General features: G+C 40.2%; 1 protein-coding gene across 4 annotated transcripts in view; it reads left to right on the top strand.

Moving 5' to 3' along the window:
- Positions 1–24,429, top strand: part of LOC148016052 (chromophore lyase CRL, chloroplastic-like) — a 110,608-nt gene that overhangs the window by 35,110 nt on the left and 51,069 nt on the right. For 2 of the 4 annotated variants that reach the window (XM_087664753.1, XM_087664754.1), the window contains exons 2-6: positions 22,560–22,609; positions 22,773–22,833; positions 22,995–23,030; positions 23,189–23,239; positions 23,451–23,543. In XM_087664753.1, coding sequence (XP_087520879.1) covers positions 22,560–22,609; positions 22,773–22,833; positions 22,995–23,030; positions 23,189–23,239; positions 23,451–23,543 — 291 coding nt within the window. The remainder of the gene's footprint in view (positions 1–22,559; positions 22,610–22,772; positions 22,834–22,994; positions 23,031–23,188; positions 23,240–23,450; positions 23,544–24,429) is intronic. The other 2 variants (XM_087664755.1, XM_087664756.1) reach the window with 1 other exon arrangement.

Consider the following 24,429-nt stretch of genomic DNA (forward strand, 5'->3'; position numbering starts at 1 on the left):
CACATATCACCTATAGCCCATGCATGGCGCATTGCTTGAATAACTTGCTGAAGGATATTGGGGACTTGCCATGGATTGCATCTCTTGTTGCGAAAGGCAACAAGATTGTCACATTTATATGTAATCATTAGTACTTGCATGTTGAGTTTTACCAGAGTAGTGCCAAAGAACTTCTTAAATACTTGGAAACACAATTTGCATAAAACTTTTTTATGCTTGGTTGATTGCACTATTGCAAAGGTGCAATTAGGGAGCTGTTTGCTAGTGGTGAGTATGAAAATGGATTGGGATGCCACTACTACTGTTGTGTTATGTAATGCATATGTCTTTGATAGAGATTTTTGAGATGGGGTGGATTGTATCAACCAAATGGTTGATCCTATTATGCACATGTTGAGGCTTGTAGATGGTATGGATCCATGCATTGGAAAGATCTATGAAGGTATGGATCACATGATTGAGAAGTTGGGAGAATTTGGAACCAAATGCAGATAGATGGAATGAGTATGACTCTCTTATGCATACTGCAACATATGTGCTTGATCCTGAGTTTCAAGGGAAGATGCAAGAAAGAGACCTTGAGGTGGTCAAGGCTTGGAACACATTGCTTGCAAGGATTTATCCTAGCCGTGAAATGCAATGCAAAATTAAAAATCAGCTCTCTATGTATCAACAGACATTAGGGATGTTTGGTAGAGAGGATGCACTAGAGGACGTGATAAATATTGGGGCTGCTTTGTGGTGGGAGGACTATAGGGCACAAGCTCCAAAGTTGCAGAGTTTGGCTATTCATATTCTTAGCCAAACAATTAGGTCTTCTTGTTTAGAGCAACTATGGAGCTCTTTCAATCATATTCACTCAAAGAAGAGAAATCATTTGGTATAATGAAGACAAACGACCTAGTTTATTTGAGCTCCCGCTTGCTAGCTTGTACATTAGTTGCAAAGGCTGATTCTTTTATACGATGGGAAAGAGATGATGATGATGATGATGATGATGATGATGGTGATGGTGATGGTGCTGGTGATGGTGATGGCTAGTAGGAAGTTGTTTAGCAGGATGAGCATTCAGGTGCAGGGGACCCATCTTCCATGAATAAGAGCACTTAGCAGCTAGCCTCTTGGAACTTTAAAGTATTGACTTGGAACTATGAGCTCTTGAAACTTGGATCTTTAGACTTTAAAGTTTAGTGCATATTTTGTGGCTTTGCAATGCATATTTGTTGGACTTATGCAGCATTGTTGATTACAATGTGACAATCCATTGTTGATTACAATGTTTTGAATCTTTATTATTGTTGATTATTATGCCTCTAATTTCATGAATTATGGTTGATATCAAAAAAGAATATTAATAGGTCAATTTATAGATTATGTGTACGTGCCATATGGCTGGTCAATGATTTTGTAATCAAATTACTAGTCATTTCTATGTGTTTCAATTCTCCATATCTCTAGATTCTAAGTGTTGAATGGGGTGTGTGTGCTACGGGGACGTGAAATTTTGAGATGCTTTAATCTTGCTAGTAACATTTGATTAAGTTATTAATCAAACGTGCAAGGTTGTTTAGCACATGTGATGCACATGGCAATTATTTCATGGGAACGGGCCAAGGACCCCGACGATGCAGTGGGTGTTAAAGGTAAAAGTTGTGTTAAGTTATGCCAACTGGGTTTTGGTGGTCAGTTGGTGCCAGATTGGACCGTAGGACAATTGTTTGGCCATTAAGTGTCAGTGGTGACACTAGGGACTAGCATTAATTAATTAATGCTAGTCTAAGGGTCAAACAGAGGTTGGGAACCACTCCAAGTTGCAAATGGCCTAGCCAATTTCATTACAGATGGGCATGTTTAATTTTGGGCAGGGTCAAAAGGGCTGAAATTAATTTTCAGAACTAATAATTCTGAAAAATTAATTTAATGGCTGAAAATGCATTAGGAAGGCTGTCACTTGACAAAACTTTCCCATGTAACCAGGGGAAAGGTTGTTGGAGGGTGGTGGAAGCTGAATTGCAGCCATTTTGAGCTTGGTGGAGGGAGAGGAGTGATCAGATTTGGCTCTGAGAGGCGACGGCGACTGATTGTGTGCCACGACAAGACAGGGGGTAGCAGGTTTTCTCTTCCGCCTCAAGAGAGGCGGTGGTAGGAGAGGAGGGCTCGCCTGCTGAGCTGGTGTTTTATCCCCCTTTTGAAGTTGTTGGTGCCATTAGATTTGTCATCAGAGCTACGAAACAAAAGATACATTTCAGCTGATTTTCTCTCTTTACAGCATTCTCAGCAATTTTCAACCATGGGTAGCAGAGTACATCCAAATTCGGTGGACAACAGAGAGTTTACTGCTGTAAACCCTAAATTACAGCAATAATTAGGGTTTACCAGCCACCAGTCAAAGGCATTGTACACTGAAATCAGCACCGGAAATTCATGGAATTGTGAGGATTTCAGATGCCAGCCCATCTATTGTGAATTTGGGGCAGCATTTGACTAGTTGGGGTTCCATTAGAGCAAGTCTTGGGTGAAAATCAAGGGCAATTTGCCCGAATGCTTTGCTGATTATTGGAACAGCAAGGGGCTTTTGAATCAGCCAAGGAGATCGTGAAATCTCGGCTTGTAATTTATCCATCAGCAATTGAAATTAAAGAAATACCGAAAGGGGCGCCAGTTTTGGGGCCAACAAAGTGAGCATTTCAGTTTATGTTCATTTGCTAATTGCTGTAATTAAGTGCTTAATTAGGTTAAACCACGTTATCCGAGAAGGAAGGCTGGTTTTAGTGTGTGTATATCTATCTATCTATCTATCTATCTATCTATCTATGTGGTTTCCTCCGTTCCTGTTCCCTGACTTTGGGTGTTCCCCGTGTTTTGGGTTGTCTCGTTCCCGTTCCCTGTTCCTGGTAAATATGGTAGAAGAGTGTGGTGTACTCTTACGGATCCCAAAACGCAGCAGGTAGCATCTGAATGTGTCTGGCAGTAGCAAACACAGCTTGTGATAGCCGGATAAGTGATGTTAGATGGACAGCAGAGAGTGCTGAACAGGAAAATGCAAATATGCAAAAGATAGATTAGAGCTGATGTGGCAGATCAGGCAGTGCAATCTGTAGTAGAACGCAGCCTCCAGGGTGTCATAGGCATTGGGGCTGCAGCAGATCAGACTGTTTGACAGCCGTAGAAGGTGAGAAAACAGTAAATGCAAGCTGGACATCAATATGCAGCAGTCGCCAGCTGGTAGACAGTTAGATGGTAGGTTGGAATCAGTCCTGTACAGTAGTAGAAGGTTGTTGGGCTGAGATATCCTTTGCGTACGGGGTGTGGACAGCAGAGATATGGCACCTACAAACTATGAAAACAAGATTAAGGCTGAGTATTGGGTAGGCTGTCTATTTATACATGGTTGGGCCCTCCCAAATTAGGGTTTGGCTTTTGGGACATAGACACTCTCTAGGATTGTGTATCTTTGAACGAAAGCTTCGGTCATTTTATTAATAAAGCTTGTTTTGGTGTTGTTTTAAGTGGCTTATTAGCATGTAATGCATTTTTACCTCAACAGGCTGCACTATCCCAAAAATGCAGAGCTGAATCTTATGGAGACTGATCTGGTGAAGTACGCAGCAGCTATGATGCAGGAAATAGCTCCTAGAGGCAGTGTAGAGGCAGGGCAGAAGCTGTAGGCTGAAAATGCCAGGTTGTGAAGGTTGGGTGACAGGCTAGTTGCTGCATGGACCACCTGTGTAGTAAATGCAGGCTGTCTAGCAATCATCAAGTGTGTAGCAGCTCCGAATAGGCTGAATCAGGGCGTGAACAACAAATGCAGCAGTGGATGGAGGCTGAATAGGGTGCTTGGCTGATGGACAACATTGTGAACCGAGGTATCCGCTGAAGGAGGGGTGTAGACAGCAGTGGAACAAGGCGGCAATTGTAAAATAGGGTTGAACTAAGTGGCTGGGCAGCCTCCTATTCATAGATGTGGATCCACCCAAAGTTTGGGTGTTTGCTTGTTGGGCATAGACATTTTGGTAATTTTAAAGAAAGTTAGTACTTTTTGAGTTTTGGGGCTGTTTAAAGGATAACTAAGGTTTTAAGTTTGTAATGCACCTTTTAGCTTAACACCCCCTCTCAAGACCAAAAGAGGAACCGAGGAGGGACTACCAAGTGCAACTCAACCCATAATACCCTGAGGAGTCCCTGCTAGAAGTGGGTGTAGATGGGAGTGTGTGAATGTTGTAATAGGCTGCACAACACAAGAGAGAGGAAAAAAGAGAAACATTAAGAAAGATGAACATTCGAAAGAGAACTCAAAAGAATTGAGATGCTCGTGAAATGGAATCTATATGCCAAGATGAGACAGTGTAGAAACAACAGTGGGTCACCAGTTGTGTGGGCACTAGCACTGACTTCCTCTCTCCAATGGAACCTGTTGTAGGAATATGTAAAATGAAATGATTGGAGAAGGGAGCCATTAGTCCTATATATAGGACAAGAACATCGATTGGTTGTTGGCCAACATCTAGGGCCATAAATACATTAGGTCGGCTAGTAAATAATGACCAGGTGAGCATAAATTGGCCCCGTAAATAGAGCAACTGCATCATGGAGAAAAAGAAATGTGCCTAGCCAATTGGGACATGCATAGACTCGTGCATAAAATGGCAAGCTTTGCTAATATCCTCTCTTAATCATGGGTGATTAGGTACAAATACAATAGACAATGATAAAGACTCATCATAGTACATACAATAGTGACACTTAGATAGGACCATGGATACCCAAACAGTGGGCGGCCAACCACCACTAAGATACCTTGGAGAGAACCTGATGATGTCAATGTCAATCACACTAGCTCTTGAAAACAAAAAGTAATTATAGGAGCTCTCTATGCCTGTTAGCAATGCCTCTGAAGTAGCACATATGACAAGCTAGTCACCAATGCCATGGTGCATTTATGGCCATGGGTTCCCCTTCTTTGGCGAGACCACCAAAGTGTCTCCTCATGTGAAATCGGACTAGGAGCCAATCTTGCTCTTTGTCAAATAGCTCATCATGAACCTAGATGTTAATCCTAGCTCCAAGATTTCAAATTGCTAGACTTTGGTTAATGCGTTAGGGGAAACCTCTCTTTGGATTCTATGCACCTGTATGAAAGTATAGATGAGGCTTGACTACCCTAGTGCTACCACCCTTTCACATTTCTTCTTTGGCATTGGAGAGTTGTGAGGGATGACCCGCATCACTTGTACTAGCAAGCTAGAAAGGAGGCCCTTGCAACCATGGCCGAGGCCACATGGGTGGAGCCTAAAACTAGACCTGTAGGTGATGAAGACTTACTGATAGACTTGTCACCCCTCCTTCCGCAAAGCTACTAATGTCTTGCAGTCCTTCTGAAGATGTCTCTTCTTCACAATAATAGCACTGTGACTTCTTTGTCGTCTGTATGACACTCCTCTCTGAAGATGTAACAACTAGAGTACCTAGAGACAGCATCGTCATTGAAACTTGGATCTAAACACAAGTCTCCAATAGAACACTTGTAGATGAGTAAACCATGTCTGCATGTTGATCGTCAGTAGTAGAAGCTGGAGAAGCCATGATGAGGGAGATACGGAGAAGATGAATGGAGGCAAGGGATCTTGTGGGATAGATGTGTGCCAAGAATACAAACTCACAATAGTTTCAAGATTTCAAGTAGTAAATAAAGCACATAGAGAATGTATCAACAGTAAATGGAGGTGTGTATGGAAACATGACAATCGGATACACAAGAACCCTCTCTAAAGCTATGCAGTGAATCACAAAAGCTGATTGGAAAACAAGATGGCTGCTGCACAGAGAGATGAAACAGGAGAATGCAGACGGAAACAGAGCGATCAGAGGCATTGATTGTAGCCACCAAACAAAGAGTATAGCCTGAAAACTCTGTTGCTCAGCCCTGCACAAGATCACACACTGAAAACTCAGATGTTGTGATCAAAATGCAAACAGCATAGGCATTAAATGCAGCCATCTGTCTGAAAACTGATTGTTGCAGCAGAATGCAGGTACAGCTGGTCAAAACACAGGTTTCTTGGGCTGAAAACAGGTTGAAAATCTGCAGCAGGTGGCCATCTAGGTTGATGGTCAGTCGCAGCAGTCATTTAATGAAGAGATCACCCACAGAAGAGATAAAACATAGACTTGCAACAGAAGAAATCAGCACCATAGGACCTAACATGGATGTTTGATGCCATTTTAGAAGTGGGTGCAGTGATGGAAGTGTGTGAATCTGCTGTAATAGACTGTACAACACAAGATAGAAGAGAAACATTGCAAAAGAAAGATGAACATTGCAAAGAGAACTTGGAAGAAAAGAGATGCTTGGGAAATGGAATCCATATACCAAGATGAGACAATATAGAAACAACAGTGAGTCACTGGCTATGTGGGCACTAGTACTAGCTCCTCTTCAATGTAACCTGCTGTAGGAGTATGTAGAATGTACATGATTTGACAATATCCACGAATAGTCTCACCCCAAAGCACCGGGGACATCAGTCCAAGCGTGCATGTCGGTTGCCCAAGAACCTATCAAGACTGTAGAGGCGATCGTTATCTTACCTTGGGAGCCCAAAGGGCCATCCGAGAGAGGCCAAGGTCTTGGACAAAGGGTGCTTATTGGTTGCCTAGTAGCCTACTAGGACTTGCAAAAGCGATGGGCCTCTTTAAAAACTCGCTCTCTCTCTCTCTCTCTCTCACTATGCATGCGTGTCTCCCTAAGGTGGAGTATCTGTGACCATGGGGAAAAAGAAGGGATGGTCGGATCCAACATCATAAAGTAAAAAGCTATTCCAATGACATGTCCAAAGTGTCGATAATGAGGAAAATATAGAAGTATATGATGAAAGCTGCCATAGAGGTCTTGCCATGGAGACTGCCATGCCATGAGTATGGTGGATCCAAGTCAACTGGTCTTTGGTGAAGAAAATGGTGTATGCACATGCATGGAGACATGGTATGCAAGCTAAACAAAGCTCTTTATGGTCTCAAACAAGCTCCTCATGCATGTTACTCTAAAATTGATGTATATTTGGCCAGCAAAGGGTTCAAAAATAGTCCAACTGCTCCTACTCTATACATTAAGAATAAAGGGGAGACTTGCTGATTATCATTCTTTATGTAGATGACATGTTGCTCACTGTACCTTCAGAAGAAAAAATTGCAGATTTCAAGGCTAAATTAAAACATGTATTTGCTATGTCAGATATGGGCTGTTTATACTATTATTTGGGGATTCAATTCACCCAAAATCAGCATGGTATCATCGTGTCACAGTCACAATATGTAGTTAAGTTGTTACATAGGTTTAATATGCAAGATTACAAACCTATGTGCACTCCTATGAAGCCAAGCTTGAAGTTGTCTATGCATGATGGTGAAGGGATGTTTGATGTTGCAATTTACAGCCACAGGCTGTTGGTTGTCTTATTTATCTTTGCAACACACGCCCTGACATTCAGTATACAATATCTCAGGTGAGTAGGTATATGCATAGCCCATAGACTATGCATTGGCAAGCTGTTAAGCAGATCTTCAGATACTTGCAAGGTACTCAGTCATGTGCACTATTATTTATCGAGGGGAGACTTGTAATTCTAGGCTTATAGTGATTCAGATTGGACTGGTGATGTGGGCACTAGGTAGTCTACTAGTGGACACTATTTCTTTTTGGGCCGTTCATGCATTTTATGGCTAAGGAAGAAACAATCTACAGTGGCTACCTCGTTTTGTGAGGTTGAGTACAGGGCAGCCTTCACGGCAAGAGTGGAATGTATGCGTGCGCAGATTGTTGGCTGATCTACATTCACCATTGAAGGGTCCTACATCCATTCTTTTTGACAGAGTGCTATTGCAGTGGCACAAGATCTTGTGTTTCATGCTTGCACGAAACATATTGAGGTGCATTACCATTATGCCAGAGAGAGATGCTATGTAGGAGAGATCAACTTGATGTATGTTCCTACACAGGAAAATGTTGCAGATATTTTTACCAAGGCACTACCTCGTGAGAAATTTGAGGCTTTTCACAAGTGCTTAAACTTGTTGTCCTTCGGTGATTGATCATTCTTGTACTTTACCACATTGGCATTACAGGGGGGTAATAGAATTTGCCGATTCTATGGGCAGTGCCCAATGTTTTAGTCTTTAGGTCTTTTTCAGTTCTTAGTGTGAACACAACTAAAGTTATAAGTTGTGTCACCACTCTTAGACTTAGAGTTAGAGTTAACTCTAATTGAGTTAGACCTAGGTCTAGACCTAGGTCTATCTTAGACCTATCTTGTACCTTTCATTCTCATTCTTTTAGTTCAGCAAGTATACTCTACTCTTTTGCTTCAATATACTCTCATTGTCTCTCTTTTCTCTTCTCCATAGCTAGTTGTCATTTTCCAACATATTTAAAAAAGGGATTATCAATGTCCTTCTCTTGCCCGCTTGGTACGTACTTCCTATTGTAAGAGGGAGGCTTAAGAGGAGAGAAAAAATAGAAGGAAGAGATAGAAAGAGAGTGCAAAGGAGAGAGAGACTGGAAGAAGAAAGAGAAAGAGGTGAAAGCTATTAAAGCGATGAAGAAAAAGATTGAAGATGAAGAGGACTGTTTGTTACTCAATATGGTGAAAAAACAATTCTCTTATACCTTATATACTCATGCTAGTGTGGCTAGAATATTTTCCACTTATTTCCTAAAATAATAGTGTCTTTTCCACATCTTAATAATTCATCCCTACCCAAAGGTTTTTGCTCTCAAAAACAAAAGATGGGCCTATTACAAACGACTCCAACAATGGAGATGGCAAAGTACTACTCTATTACAATGATTACAAGAATGTATAAGTCTTGAGAAGTCATCATGAAATGGATTGGATTCAAAGTAGAGAACCAAGTATATCATATAGACATCCATTGTAGACCATAAAGTTGAGAAATTGGTTACAATAGCTTCATGAAAAGGCTCCTGCAAACATAGATAGCATATTGCCTATTGCCTATCCTGCCATAGTAAAACTGAGATAACTTTTGATGGGTTGCTCCAAATCAAGCGTACCATATGCCAAAGAAATACTTATTTCAACAATTTAGAATAAAAACTATTCTAAAATAGTAAGTTGTCTGAGAATTATTTGCAATGAAACAGGACCCAAAATTGACTTGTCTTTAGCCAAAAGAGCTTTTTTAAGGTAAGGAAATTCCTCCAAAATTGATGTTGGTCTCTAAGAAGCTTCTTGCAAGGGTAAACCTTTCCATTTGACCAAATATTTCAATATTGATTTGGATCTAAGCTTCTTTTCGCACTAGCTAATGATCTCCTTAGGGACATATTGAATGATACCCTCTTCATTTATTGGTAGTAGATCTTCAAGATAGTCCACTTGTGAGCCAATGAAAGGTTTGAGTTGGCTCACATAGAAGACATTATGAATCTTGGTAGAAGAAGGAAGTTCCAATCTATATGCCAAGTTATCCACACATTTAAGAATTTTATATGGCCTATAATACCGATGTGCCAATTTGTTGGTTGAGCCATCCTTAAGTGTAGTATATCTTGAGTTGGGTACTCTTAGAAGTAGTAACTCACCTTCTTGAAACTCTATAGGTCTCCTTCTTTTATTAGCATAGAGTTCCATTTACTTTTGCACTTTCCTGAAATTCACTTTGCATTGTTGAAGTAGGCATGTATTTTTTTCAATTCTTCATTTCCTTGAGGGTTGATTTTCTCATTAAACATTACCGTAGAAAGGGGCACTTTATAACCATACAAAGGGGCACTTTATAACCATACAAAGCCTTGAAAGGAAAAAATCCAATTCTTGCATGTATGGTGTCATTGTAAGCAAACTTAGCCAAACAAATCCAAGCATCCCACGCATACTGTACATCATGGAAATAGTGATGAATACAAGTCTCAATCCATTTATTAATCTGCTCAGCTTGGCCATCAGTTTGGGGATGATATGCTATGGATGGAGCCAATTTAGTCCCCATAGAATTGAAAATTGCTTGCTAAAATTTACTTATCAACTTGTAGTCTCGATCATAAACAATGACTTGAGGCAACCTATGCAATTTGGACACCTACTCCATGAATTGGCTTGGCACTTGGGATGTTGAAAGTCGAGTCTTTGGAAGAATAAAATGAGCCGTTTTTGTGAGTCTATCTACCACCATTCCACCCCTTATTGATTGTAGGTAAGCCAATGATGAAATCCATTGTAATGTGTGTCCATTTACCTTTAGGGATAAGCAATGGCTGAGGTAAACCACTTGGCTTAAGAGTGCTATCTTTGTTTTGCTGATATAAAATGCATTGTGATACAAAATCCTTGGTATTCTTCCATAGACATTTCCAATGATATGAAATGCATTGTGATACAAAATCCTTGGTATTCTTCCATAGACATTTCCAATGAAAGCTCTTAGAAACTTTGTCATGAGTTTTAAAAACTTCTAAATGACTAGTTACAGGTGAAGAATGTATATTCTCCATGATCTTTTGCTTGAAAGAAGTATAGGGAAAAACAATCTTGCCAAGAAACCATATAGGACCATTCTTAAGTTGAAACTAGGAATTCTCTTTCATTAGTCCTTGTTGTAATTTTTGAAAAATATGACTGAACTTTTATCTAGAAGATAGGTCTCTTGTAACTCTTCGATCCAATCATTATGAAGTTTTGCTATAGAAGATACCTTATATGCCCACTTTCTTGAAAGAGAATCAAACACAATGTTATCTTTGCCCCTAGTATGAGTGATATTAAAATCATAGTTTTGCAAGATAGCCACTCATCTTCTTTGCTTAGGAGTAAGGTTAGATTGTGAAAGGAAGTATCTAAGAACTCTATGATTGCTACTCTAAACCGGCTGCCATAAAGATAGTGATGCCACTTCTTGATTTCATGAAGAATAACCAACATTTCTTGGTCATACACATTCATTTTATCTTCTCTTGCGATTTTCAGAAGTAACGGCTCCATGTTCTCGAAATAAGACTGCATCTATGCCCGTCCACTTGCATCACATTGGATAGTGAACTCCTTAGAAAAATCAAGGCAGACCAAAATAGGAGTTGAAGTAAGCGATTCTTTCAATTGATTAAAGTTGCGATCAGCTATGGTACCCCAAAAGAAAGCTTTTTTCTTTAGCTTGTTTGTCAAGGTGTTGTAACAATTGTATAGTATCTAATAAATCTTCGATAGAAAGAGGATAAACCAAGAAAACCATGAAGATAAGTGGTATTGTTGGCCATTCTTTTATATACTACATTTTCTTTGGGTTAGTCTTTATGCCTTCTTCACTAACAATGTGTCTCAAATACTCCACTTTAGTTTGGTTGAATGCACATTGGTCTCCTTCGTAAAGAGTCTATGTTTCCTCAAAACATCAAACACCTTCTTTATATGCATCAAATGACTTTTCAATGATTTGCTATAGATGAGGATATCATTGAAGAATACTAGCACAAACTTCAAAAGGAAGGGCCGCAATATCTTGTTAATAAGACTTTGGAAGGTGGTTGGAGCATTTGTCAACCCAAATGGCATAACAAGAAAGTGATAAAGCCCCCTATCCGTTTGAAAAATAGTCTTCATCTCATCACCCTCTCTCATCTTGATTTGATGATAGTTTGACCTCAAGTCTATCTTAGTGAAATATCTAGTCCCCTTAAGCTCATCCAACAAATCATTAACTTATGGAATAGGGTACTTGTTCTTGATGCTAATCTTATTAAGATTCATGCAAACTATATACATTCGAAAAGTACTATATCTCTTCTGGACCAATAATACCAAAGAGGTGTATGGTGATGGACTAGGTTCAATAAATCTAATCTTTAACAAGTCTTTGATATGTTTGGCTACTTATTTCCTTTCACATTTTGAAAGCCTGTAAGGAGGTTTGTTGATTAACTTTGAGTTGGGCTCTAAATTAACAGGATGCTCCATTGCTATTTTTGGAGGGAGGGTTGTGGGCACTTGAAAAAAGTCTTTGTACTTCTCCAATAGAGCTTTAGGAGTTGCATTTGTTGCTGAATTCTTGGGCTGATCTGTAGTTTTCTTGTTAAGATGCAACACAAAGATTTGAGACCCCTTTTTAAACCCTTTCTTGAGCTGCTTTGTTGTGATAAGCTAGAGATTTGATTTAGTTTGAAATCCCTCTATGTATGTAAGCTGTGCATCACTCAAAAACTCTATGTATAGCTGAGAGAAGTCCATGGTTATCTTGCCTAATTGATTCAACCAATCACAACCTAAGATAATATTATTGGAGCCCATATCTAGAGCTATCAAGTCCACTGGCACTTTATAATTTTCAACCAAATATAGATGAACTTTTGAGCACATTTGGGTGCTGATCTCCTCATTTCCATTGGCCACTTGAACCTTAATTGGTTGCTGCAAATCAGTTGGAAGACACTTCAATCGACCCATGTTTGATTTATTTATGAAATTGTGCGTGCTACCACTATCTACTAGAGTGAAAACATTCTTTCCATGGCTGCTCAGATTTGAAGTGTACTTGGGCTCCTAGAACCTAGAACTTGGCCATGCATCCGTTGAGATAGTGTAAATTGAAGTGGCAACATGTGATGGCATTATAGACTTATTTCCACTGGGATCAAAAGGTATATGCTCACTTGAGCCAAAAGGAAAGCCATCCAATTTTCAACCTAACATAGGTGAACTTTTGAGTACATTTGGGTGCTGATCTCCTTAGCCCCATTGGCTATTTAAACCTTAATTGGTTGTTGCAAATTAGCGGGAAGACACTTTAATCGATCCATGGCTGATTTGTTTATGAAAACTGTGTGTGCTGCCACTATCTACTAGAGTGAAAACATTCATTCCATGGATGCTTAGATTCAAAGTGTACTTAGGCTCCTAGAACCTAGAACCTGCCCATGCATCCATTATAGGATCTTGAGTCTTCAAGAATGCTTGAATAATCCTTCATGTGCTGAACTTGTGTGAGGGATAAAACAGTGGGCAAAGGCTCCCTACACATGCTTTGAATCACCGGGGGGGGGGGGGGGGGGGGTATGCAAAGTTCCTCCTTGGGTCAGGTTGTGCACCCCTTTGGGTTCTTTGATAGCGAGGGAGGATCACCTCTCTTTTGTCTTGCTATCTCTCATAGCATCTATATTTTTTCTTGGTGGGAATATCAACATGGCAATGGCATACTAGCTCTAAGTAAACAAGACTTTGGGAATTGCACTTGGAATGGAATGGTGAATGAAATGAAGCAAAAGATTAAGATAGAGAGTACCTCCTTGATTAGTGACTCACTTATTGTATATGATACTTATTCTCTTTCATAGAATTTATCAAGAATGAAATCTAGAGTGGATTAAGGATTAGAAAGAGAATTTGCAGAGATGGATTTACTCTTGATTAAGCCTTTTTGAGTATGCTTCAAGCTCAAATGCAAACAAGAGGCTTCTAATTCATTGTTTTGGATAAAAGATTCATTCTAACAATGAACTGTAGTGAAATTTGATGAGGAATCTAATTCTTTAATCCCTCTAAGCAAGTGGATGAAGCTCAACAATAGGATGAGGGAGAGAGATCAAGAATTGAAGAATAGTACCTCTTTCAAGAAGTCGATGAAGGTTTGAATGCTCCAAATGTTTCATAATCCTTTCCAGTAGCCATTATATCTTGAAACATGAACAATCTTTACTCCTTAATAGCCTTCAAGCAATCTCCAAGCATTAGAGATTAGAGATTGAACCATCATGACCATTTGCTCCAATTATTAATTCCATAGAAGACTCCATTGTTGCAATCTTGATAATCTTGCTCCAATGGCTTCAATTTCTGTAACAAAGATGATAAATACTTATTGAAGATGAATCCCTAGGTTGAATTGAAGTGTTCCTCTCAAGAAATTTGTGGAGATTCAAAGCTTGCAACTAAGCTTCCATGGCTGCCATAGCTAGGGTTTCAAGAGCTTGAAATGGAGAAGAAATGTTTGGATTTTTGACTAAAATGGTTGCTATAGCTTGCCAATGACTAGAATAACCTTGGTACTCATGATTATGAGATGGTTGCTGTCCATCATAGCCAAGAATCAGCCTAAAAATTGTGCCGCAATAGATAGGGCCATTTCTTGATACTAGCTTGCTTCAAACCTCATGTTGATGGTCATGGATTTGAAGGAAATAAGGCGGAGAAGCTTGTTGAAGAGGTAGTTGACTTTTGTGAGCTAGGGTTTGGAAGGAAGAAGAAGATCTTTATTGGTTTCCTCCATGAAAGCTGTGACAACTTACATCTCTACTAACCCTAGTTAGTCTTCTTTCTTTAAAATGCTTATAAAAATGGGTGAAAATTGTCCATGAGCTACTATTTTGGCCTTGGTGCTACCAAGCTTGTTCAAGACTCATGTCAAAGCCTTCAAAGGTAGTCATTGTTTCATGTAGAAGGCTTACTAGTCCTTGTCATGTGTCTGATGTATTTGTTGCCTTGGATTTTCTGATATGAGAATAGGAAAATAGATATGGAGAATTGAGAAAGTCAAATGGATTAAAAGCCTAATCTTTGATATCACTTGTAAGAGGGAGACATGAGAGGAGAGAGAAAATAGAAAGAAGAGAGAGAAGAGAGTGCACGGGTGAGAGAAATACTAGAAGTGGAGAGAGAAAGACACGAAGAAGGGAGAGAAAGAGGTGTAAACCATTAAAGGTGTGAAGAAAGTTGAAGATAAAGAGGATTGTTTATTACTTAATATGATGAAAAAAATTATTCTCTTACACCTTTTATACTCATGCGAATGTGGCTAGAGTATTTTTCACTTATTTCCCAAAATAATAGTGTCTTTTCCATTTCTTTATAGCTACGAGTGGTGGATGCTAGTATAAGGGGAAGAAGAACCACGGGCTCCTTTATGTATCGGCACATACGACAAGCCATTATTGAGATAATGTTTCTAAACCTATTATATTGCAATCCGAATGTATATTATACATAAATCATAAATTAATTTGTTTACTTGCGACTTACCAAATTTATACTAATTTCATTGTGTATGATCTTGTATGTTGGTTTACAAAACATGATACAAATTCTCACTTTCAATGCCTCTAATTGTGTCTTTATGGAAGGGAAGCTCTGGGCTGAGTTTTTGTCCATAGTATGGACACCATGCACCACTCATTGCCTAGATCTTCTTATGGAAGATATAGCAAGTTAGAGTGGGTAAAGAGGATTCTTGATGACACTTGCACAATTGTTGGTTTCATCAAAATACCAAGTTCTGAGTTCTTGTGATTCACTGCTCATACTTGGACTTGGAGTTGAAGAAGCCATCAGAGACATGCTTGGCAGTTGTGTGGCTTCTTCTTAAGTGTCTCTATGATGTTCGCAAGAAACTCCAAAGGATGTTCGTCTCTAACGAATTCAAGGAGTGGCTTAAGGAGTACTTAGAGCCTAGAGGATTGATCATGATTCATATAATTTATGTCACATCGTTGTATCATGTTACTTGGAGCATTGGACCATGGCCTTTATCTCTATCCATTTTTGTATGCCTTTTTATATGAGATCGCCAATTTGGCTCATAATATAGTTGTTGGTTTTATACTACACTCTCATTTCAACTCTCATCTGCACTTACTTTCAAGTAAAGTTTTGTTTTACGTCCAAACATTAAGTGTAGGTTTTAAATTATATGTAATTTATTTTAAATATTGGACATAGGTTCAAATTGATTAGTACCGTACTAGTATCAGATGGTACTTAATCGGATGCATCATGCCATCAGACGTGACAACCTTGGAAATGTTGGGTGGTGTCATTTGGGCTAGTCAAAAATTAAATATTTAATGCTAGACTAAGCCAAATGAAAGTTTATAATTTTCAAGTTCCAAGGGCTTAGTACATTAAATATGGATGGATAGTATCCAATCAGGACAACAGGATTTTTAATTTTCCAGCCAATAATTAATCGCTAGAAATTAAGTCCAAAGGTTGAGTTTGGTTTTGAAAGGGATGCCACTTGGTAGTCAGGAGAACCTGCCAAACAAGCTAGTTTGGAGCTGCCTTGGGCAGTTCAAGGTTGAGAGAGCCTAGTTTTGTTGCATATGACTGTTGTGTGGAGGTTTTCCAGCCAGGTGAGAGCAGATTTGCAAGATGCAACAGCATCTGGATGTGCCCAGACAGCAAGCAACAGCTTCAGCAGTGCTCTGGGTAGTAGGGGACCTGATCTAGAGCTGGAAAATAGCAGGCCACAACAGGTTCTAGGCCTGGAGCAGTAGATGACTGCAGTTTGGGGATTCACCTGGGTTGGACAGACCATTTTCTGTCTCATCAGCAGAATTTTTTCTCTCCTTTGACAATCCCTTAGCCATGCTGTGCCTTTCTTAGCACTTTGAAAGAGGAAAATAATGCCTTTGTTGTCAAAAGCCTAATTTGCAGAAAAAATTAGGGTTTCTTGGCCACCTCGGAGTTTTGTGTCCATTAATTGAAGACCTAGTGATCAGAGCAGCAACTGTAATTGCAGAAATTGCAGTTGATCTGAAGGGGGAAAACTCATCCACATTTGATTTGGCCTGCATGCAAGTGTTTTTGGTTTAACTTGTGCCCAAATCGTATAAAAATTAAGGGGCAAATTGATGCTGCTAGTCATTTGTGAAGCCCAAAGTGTTGAAATTTGTATAGAGATCCGCCTATATCTTTGTATACTACAAATCCAAGTAGTACAAGTTAAAGAAATACCGCAAGGGGTGCTAGTTTTGGGGCCAATCCGGTGTTGCTTGTCCAAGATTAATGTGTTAATGTATTTATTTCAGATGTATGAATTTTATTCTTGTTGTAAATTGAGTTAAATCAGATCATCTACCACCCTATCCGAGAAGAAGATTGGTTTCAATTTTTGTGAGATGAAAATGTCTCGGATTGAAGGTTAAATGTTGAGTGGCACCACTATCAACAATCCATCGGACCGGATAGCCATAGGGGAGAGTGAGGTAGGCCTCAATTGGCTGCTCAGGCAGCTCAATAATTTGGAGCAAGCTGGAATCCCTTGCGCACTCAATGGATGCTGAATTGGCTTGACAACTGAGGTCCATGGCCAGCTGATCAATTAAACACATCCTCAAGAGTATGAAAGGGGTATGGATTGGGGGGGATTGCCATGAGTTGCATTACCAATGTGGCAAACATCTCATCATTGCGAGGGATTGCTATGAGTTGCATTGCCGACATGGCAAACATTCCACCATTGGTTGCTATGAGTATTGTGATTTTGATTTTGAGATATGACATTTCCTCCTCTTTGCCCTTGCAAAGTAGAGGTTTGACTAGAAGTGCTAGGGGTGATTTCTTTGGTCTTGGCATGACACTACTCGTCCACATGGCTTGCCTTTTGGCAATGGGTACAAAAGTAGTTTTTCTTGGGCACATTGTGCCACCACTTCTTGGGGGTCCTTTGAGGGGAATTATTTTGCGGAGTATCACCCTTCCCTTTAGACTTAGATCCATTACACAATCTTTCCTTTTGAGAGGTAGAAACCAAGGCACCTTTTGAAGAAAGTGTATTTTTCTTATGGACTTGATTATGGGATCTTATAAAGCATAAAAGATTATACATTGGATTTGCAAGTGATGAATGTAACTGAGGAGGATGAGTCCCAATAAATAGGCAGTAAATGTGCCTATCATAAATGCTGGTCGACCAATATTAATGCTGGCCGATTGGCATTATACATGCCAATCTGGCATAAAATAGTCACAAATAAAATGCCTAAAATAGATACAAATGTGCATAGCCCTAATAGGCATGCACAGATTTACACGAGTTGACAATCCTGCTAACACTCTCTCTCAGATCATGGGTGATCTGATACAATGATACAAGGAGAATGATCCATCATAGTATGCGGTACAACATAGAACCACCAAAAGAGAAACATAGATACCCAAGCAGTGGATAATCAAGCCATCACCAAGGTGCCTTGGAGAGAACCTGATGTCGGTGTCAGTTATACCAGCTCTTGAAAATAGAAAAGAACCATAGTATGTCTCTGTGTCCCTTATCAATGTCTTGCAGTAGTCTAAAAAACCATCATGTCAAAAATTCCTTGGAACATATGCAATCATGGTTTCCTCGCCTTTGGCCAAGATTACCAAAGTATCCCCTCATGTGAGCACAAGACTAGGAGCCAATCCCGCTTTCTGTCAAAGAACAAGCTCATCATGAACCTGGATGTCAATCCCAGCTCTAGGGTTTTAACCTGCCAGACTTCGGTCGATGCGTTAGGGACGTCCCCCTCTAGAACTTATGCACCTATATATCTATATAGATGAGGCTCGACTGTCCCATCTCACTACTTGCTCACACTCCCTCTCTAGCATTGGCGAGTCGTAAGGGATGATTGCATCACTTGGACTAGAAAGCAGTAGAGGAAGGGGCAGTTGAGCCCTTCCCTCAATCTAAAGAAGTGGATCTCTTCCGCGCCTTGGATATCTCCTTGGTCGATCGAAGGATCTAAATCAGAGTTTGAGGAAGAGGACTCATCGGAGGAGTTCAAATCCCGCTTCATCTTCTTCTCCTTCTTTCGTGAGGTTGCTAACTCCTTGTAGGCCTTTTGCAAATGGCCCTTTCTACCCTAGTGATAACACTGGGCCTTCGACTTCTTCTTGTTGCCCCTCACTGAAGTAGTAAAAGTCTCATTGGAACTGCCATAATGAGATGGAAGCTTCCCCTGTAAATGCAAAGATGCCTCATGCTCAAGTAGCATCGAGGACATATATATGTAAAGCTCACAAGTGTAGATGATGTCTGCGTCCTCAGGGCAATTGCCACTCCATCGAACACTGGGGGAAGCTTATAGAGTATTGTTCTCACAAGATGTGCCTCGAGAAGGGTAGATTGCATGTGTCGAAGTTGGTCTTGTACTTGTGTAACATGAAGCAAAAATGAATGATTAGTGTCCTTAGGCTCAAACTTCATCTACTAGAGTTGTCCATAAAGGGTCATTGCACACATGGTGAAAGGTGTCTTGTACAACATTTGAAGCTTTGACCATACTTTTGAAGATGTCATGTAGGAGGTAACGTTGATAGAACTTCTTTAGAAGTGCATTGAAGAAGAGTAGAATAGTCATACACATCATTCATATCCCATGTATGCACAGCTTCCTCATGGTTGTCCTCATCAAAATCTTTAGAAAGTGGAAAAGGATGCTGAGGTTGGAGAATAGCTCCACAAATAATGTACCATAACCACTTTTGCACAAACCAGGCTTTAATGACAGTACTCTTTGTTAGATAATTAGGTCCATGTAACTTATTATTAGTAGAAGTGCACTAAGGAGCCATATGGAGAGGATAAGAAGAGAAGAGAGAGGAGTGAAGGGATGGAGAGAGAATACAGCCAAACCTATAGCAAAGATATCACAAAATGATAGTTTACATGTAGTGTAACCAAAAATCAGATTTCAAACGAAGGGCGATTGCTGCAAAATGATGAAAAACCAGTTGAAAACTGCTAGAAACAGCCCGTAGAAGCAGTTGCTAAGCCATCAGGGGTAGTAAACCCAAAACACAGGTTGATTCAGCAATTAATGTAGCAAATTAATGATTATAGGCCGAAACATTGTTGCAGTCTGAAAACATAGGGTGCTGGGCTGAAAACGTCGGCAGAAGTTGACCTCAGATAGGCTGAGAATGATCAACAACGGTCGCCTGATCAACAAAATGGAAGAAAGACTTGTAATCAGCAGTAGGAGTAGAGATCCTGCTATCTGATACCATGTTAGAAGTGGATGCAACAATGGAAGCATAAACAAGTGCTGAAATAAATTGTTGAACACAAGACAGAAGAGAAAGAAAACTGAAGAACATTGCAAAAGAAGAGAACTCAGAGATGTGCTCGGGAAATGAAATCCATATACCAAACACGAGAGAGTCGCGTATAATAGTGAGTCATTGGTTGCATGGGAATTGGCGCTAGCTCCTCTCTCCACCAAGGCATGCATTGGATCTGCAAGTGATGAATGTGACTCAGGAGGAGGAGCCCCAATAAATAGGCAATAAATGTGCCTATCATAAATGCTGGTTAATGCTGGCCGATTGGCATCATAAATACTAATCTAGCGTAAAATATTCACAAATAAAATGCCTAAAATAGATACAAATGTGTCCAGCCCTAATAGGCATGCATAGACTCACACATGAGTGGACAATCCTGCTAACAGAAAGTGGGTGGATAATTGGAACCTAATGGTCTAAGGAGGCACAAAGATGAGAGAAAATAGAACTTGAAGGTCTTGGAAGTCCCAAAGGAACATTCATAATAGAGGGGGGCAAGCCCCCTTTAAGGGTAGAAAATATTGAGTCAAGTGGGAGATAAAATCCTAGAAGGGCATTGTAGACATGTGTTGTACGAGAGGGCAGGTCAGGAATCTATGACTAACTAAATTGATCAACCATTTGTAAACCTAGCAATGTACTAGGTGCAGGGATTGAGAGTCCCAACTTTGAGTGCCTGTAGGCATATACAGACTCTGATTCAAAGGATTCTCTATCACAAAACTCTCGGATCAACCATAAGTTAGATCCACAGGGGTTAAGAGTCTAGTTGATGAAGCAGTAGAAACTTGGCTCCTAGTCATGCCCAAGGAAACTAGATGACCAATAGAGGTAGAGCCCAGGACAGGGCTGGGGGCAAAGTTTAACGAGATTGAAGTCTCTGTGTGTGTGAGACTGATAATCTTGATAGGGTATCCTGAGATAATGAGATGGGAGGGAGGGATAGGAAAACTAGTGGAAGTGTGTGTGGAAGCATAGGTGTGTGTTATATGAGATGCATCAATCAACAAAGAATTATTGGAAGTAATAACCTGCAAATCAAGAGAAATTTTTGTTCTATAATGGGCATCTCCCTTTGTTGTAATTCACAAAGTTAGATGAATGCAAATTAACTGAATCTTGTTCCTCAATGAACGGAGTGATGTAAATTATGTCCAAAGAGGGGAGAAAAGCTCAAACCACTCTCTCTAGGAGTGGGTTGAGCTGAGGGAGTCGATGGAGATAGCCTTTAGATGATCCTGAAGCAGCACACCACCAAAGCTTGCATATCGGAGGATGCCATGCAGCCGGAGAAGATGAAAATGCAGCTGTAACAATCTGGGATGAGTGATCAGCAGCAAATGCAGCCTCTAAAGAGAAAACACAGCTTTCTGGAAACTCCTGGGAGTGAGCAGCTGTAGATCAGATGAAAATGTAGCCTTCAAATTGTTAAGATGATGGTATCAGCCAGGGCAGCCTGATCAGCAGCAAACTGAGCTGAAGAAGGTGTCGCAAACGATGGACATAGGGCTAAAATCAGGTCGTCAGCAGCTGGATGACAATGTGACAGTTGGGTGGTGGAAGGGCAGCCCGCTGTGCAGAAAATGCAGCTGCCAGCGGGTTGTGGATGTAGTCCTAGCAAGTTGCTAGAAAGCGGAGTAGTGGTCAGCTGTAGGGCAACAACAAAGGCAATGGGCAGCAACTGTAGAATGTGGGATATAGGATGCCGAGTGGCTGGACAGAGGACCTATTTATAGACACATGAGGTGACCAAATGTCTAGGGTGGCCCCCTGACAGTCTTAGGTGGTGCTTGGACGCTTTGGATGCATTTAATGTGGGCATTTGGACACTTAAGGCACATCTAATGTTTGAGTTTTGGGGATGCTTACTGAGCTGAAAAAGGGATTAAGGCTCATGAACCTGTTGTTGCTTAACAGTTGCCTTGTTGTTTGAAGGTGCAACCCTATCGCCACCCAACTGCTGGATGCAGCCGCCCTGCCCTGGAGGACATGGCTAGCTGCTGGAGGAGTCATCGACATTCTGCTGCTTAGAGGACTGCGTTTCACCCTCTCCACTGCTGTCCACATCATTACTTCTGCTGTCCGTAGTTTACATCTACATCCTACAGCTTGGAGGATTGCATTTTGCTCCCTTAACTCCTTTCATAGGTGTTGCCACCCATTTCTAGAGCTAAACTTTGGGATAGTACAGTCATCTTGAGCCACTCCAGTATCACCTGCTCCTTGGCTCTTATGAGCCCCTGTTTTAGAGACATGGGTGCCTGAGGTCATTGTATTATCATTGGATCTCATTTATCATCATTCATTTATGCTTAGCATTTTTGAGGTTGAATATATATGAATAATTATCATATTCATTTCAAGTGTTTGTTCTTTCCATTGTCTTTGGAAATGGGAGCATTTTCACTTCTACGACTCTAGGTGTGAGGAGGCGTTCTTGATTCTGTGCACAATAGATGCAAAGACCTTTAGAGTGCCTTAAAGTTATCAATACTTTTTCTGTGGGGATTATTGTTAATGGAAATTCTTCCTTATTGTTAATGGAAATTCTTAGTTTGGGTTGATTTAATATTGGCAATGTATGTGGTGCAGTCTCTACCTAAAGAGAGTCCGATGCTTTTTGGATGCAATGAACTGTTGCCAAAGGCTCATTGGTTTTTGGGTTTGTGTTGGTGTGATTTTTTTGTTAGCAAAACTTTATTGGTTTCTTTTGTCATGCAATCATTGCAGTTTTCCACAGAGCAAGCAATGCAAGACCCACAAACATATTTTAACATCAGGTAAACTTCATTGCTATTGTTTCTGGCTTGTGAATCTTTAGTCATGCATAGTTTTCCATGCACATTGTTCACTAATTTGTGACAAGGCTTGAGCATAGAATCTGCTGTCACCAAGTTTTTGTCTTTGTGAGGAATTCCTGATTGATTCTCTTTACCATTGCAGACTGAACACCTGCCCAGCAGCAGAACTTGCAGATGGGTCAAAAGTTTTATATGCAGAACAGGTAACTCCTTTTTTCAGGTTCTGACAGTACATAGAAACATATGGATAAAAGAAATGTTGCTCTATGCAACTTGCATCGTGAATTTTGCAACGCTCTTAGTCTGTGATATATATCTTGGTCGATGCTCTAAAATGCTGCTTGCTTTTTCTAATGATTGACAGGCATTCTGGAGAACACCAGAAAAGCCCTACCGACAGGTAATGCTCCATTCAAGTTCAAGTTTTTGTAGCAGTTATTGCAACCTAGGCACTAGAAGAGAGACTTGTTTTCTTTTTCCACTCGATCATGTACAGTAATTATAGCTCCATTTTTATGCATAGCAATAATCAACCAAGTCACTGTCTACCTTTGATAGAGGCTGCTGAAGGTGAAGCCATGCTCAAATGAACTCAAATGTGATGTTGAGGTGAGGGATATGCCATTAATTTTTGAAATGAATTTCTATTTCTGGTTAGTCTAACTCATGATGCGATTCAGCTCCAAACCAGCTTACTTTTGATAAAATAGGAATCACTTTTGTTATCAGATTCATCACCCAAAACCAGCTATAATTTGGGACCTGGGAAAATAGTAAGGACTTTCATTATTAAGATGCATCAACAGAGCATTCTATGCAGGTGTCTGCATACTCTATAAGGGATACAGAAGAGTACAGGAACTTTTGTGACAGACCCGAAAATGAACGGCCACAATCAGAGGAAGTGATTGCGGTATAGTACACATGGCCTTTAATAGTTTCTTTTTCTCGTTTGAAGCTTTTGAGATGGATTAGTCTTTGTTTGCAAGACCCTGAATGTGGAACACCAATGGCGAAAGTATTAACAGTTTCATGGAACATCAAATTACTGATTAGTCCTTCAGATGGAGGTCACCTAGACAATTTTGCTTTTATCCAATTTATTACCTTAGTCTGCTATAGCGGGAAGTTGCCAAAGGAGTAGCCGATCAATATGGGAATGAATTTATAATGAAGGTGTTGTCCAAATATGTAGAAAGCCTAACCAATGGAACAAGTGGAAAAGTCTAATGCTCCTTGTCCAAAGGGCCTTCCACAACCCATGTAAGGTGTGATAAGTATCAATGTTTTTCTCTCACCCATGTCCTCCTCTAAATGTAAGGTCGTAATTGATTTCAGAGGACTTCAAGACCATGGATTAACAATTCATAGTTTAATAAACATTTTTAGAAAGGACCTAGAGAATAAAACCGAGCGTATTGATACTACCTCACATCCAATTGACTCATTGAACCTCAAGGAGCCGCTTGTCAAAGTTGGATAAAGTGAGTTTTTAAAGTTATTTGGCTCACTTTGGAAACAATGCAAATCTACATTTTTTTCTTATATGCTTGCAAAATAAATCTTGCTTACTTGATTCCACTAATGTGTTTGAGCAAAAAGGCTTGGTTAATTATATTACTCAGAAGAAAATACAATCTAGTACAAGTGCTTAGTAATTTAGTTGGAGCTCAATGCAAGCCAAATCACATATATGCAAGGTCTGTCAAGGCAATTTGGGGGAGATGGGAGAGAGAAGCCACTGTGGATGAGTGTAGCACCACCATGGTTTGGTGAAAGTTTCCGTGAAGCTGCCCCTA

Source organism: Lygodium microphyllum, chromosome 23 (assembly GCF_053477565.2).
Source record: "Lygodium microphyllum isolate KBCC chromosome 23, Lygodium_microphyllum_v1.1.10, whole genome shotgun sequence".
NCBI classification, from domain to species: Eukaryota; Viridiplantae; Streptophyta; class Polypodiopsida; order Schizaeales; family Lygodiaceae; genus Lygodium; species Lygodium microphyllum.